Genomic DNA, 237 nt, shown 5'->3' with positions numbered 1-237 from the left:
CAAGGGCCGCTTTCTCGTGCGCATATGTTTCCAGGGCGACGAGAGCGCTTGCCCCACCCGGGACTTCGTGGTGGGCGCGCTCATCCTGCGCTCCATCGGCATGGAGCCCGGCGACATCTACGCCGTCATCCAGATCCCCGGCAGCCGCGAGTTCGACGTGAGTTTCCGCTCGGCCGAGAAGCTGGCCCTGTTCCTGCGCGTCTACGAGGAGAAGCGCGAGCGGGAGGACTGCTGGGA

The 237-nt window shown here is 66.7% G+C and overlaps 1 protein-coding gene across 1 annotated transcript in view; it reads left to right on the top strand.

The window, feature by feature from the left end:
* Positions 1-237, top strand: part of ZCCHC3 (zinc finger, CCHC domain containing 3) — a 3,150-nt gene that overhangs the window by 1,302 nt on the left and 1,611 nt on the right. The window contains exon 2 of the mRNA XM_015559433.1: positions 5-230. Within this exon, the coding sequence (XP_015414919.1) occupies positions 5-230 (226 nt within the window). The remainder of the gene's footprint in view (positions 1-4; positions 231-237) is intronic.

This window comes from Myotis davidii, unplaced genomic scaffold (assembly GCF_000327345.1).
Source record: "Myotis davidii unplaced genomic scaffold, ASM32734v1 scaffold354, whole genome shotgun sequence".
NCBI classification, from domain to species: domain Eukaryota; kingdom Metazoa; phylum Chordata; class Mammalia; order Chiroptera; family Vespertilionidae; genus Myotis; species Myotis davidii.
This window is presented reverse-complemented; position numbering and strand designations above follow the sequence as displayed.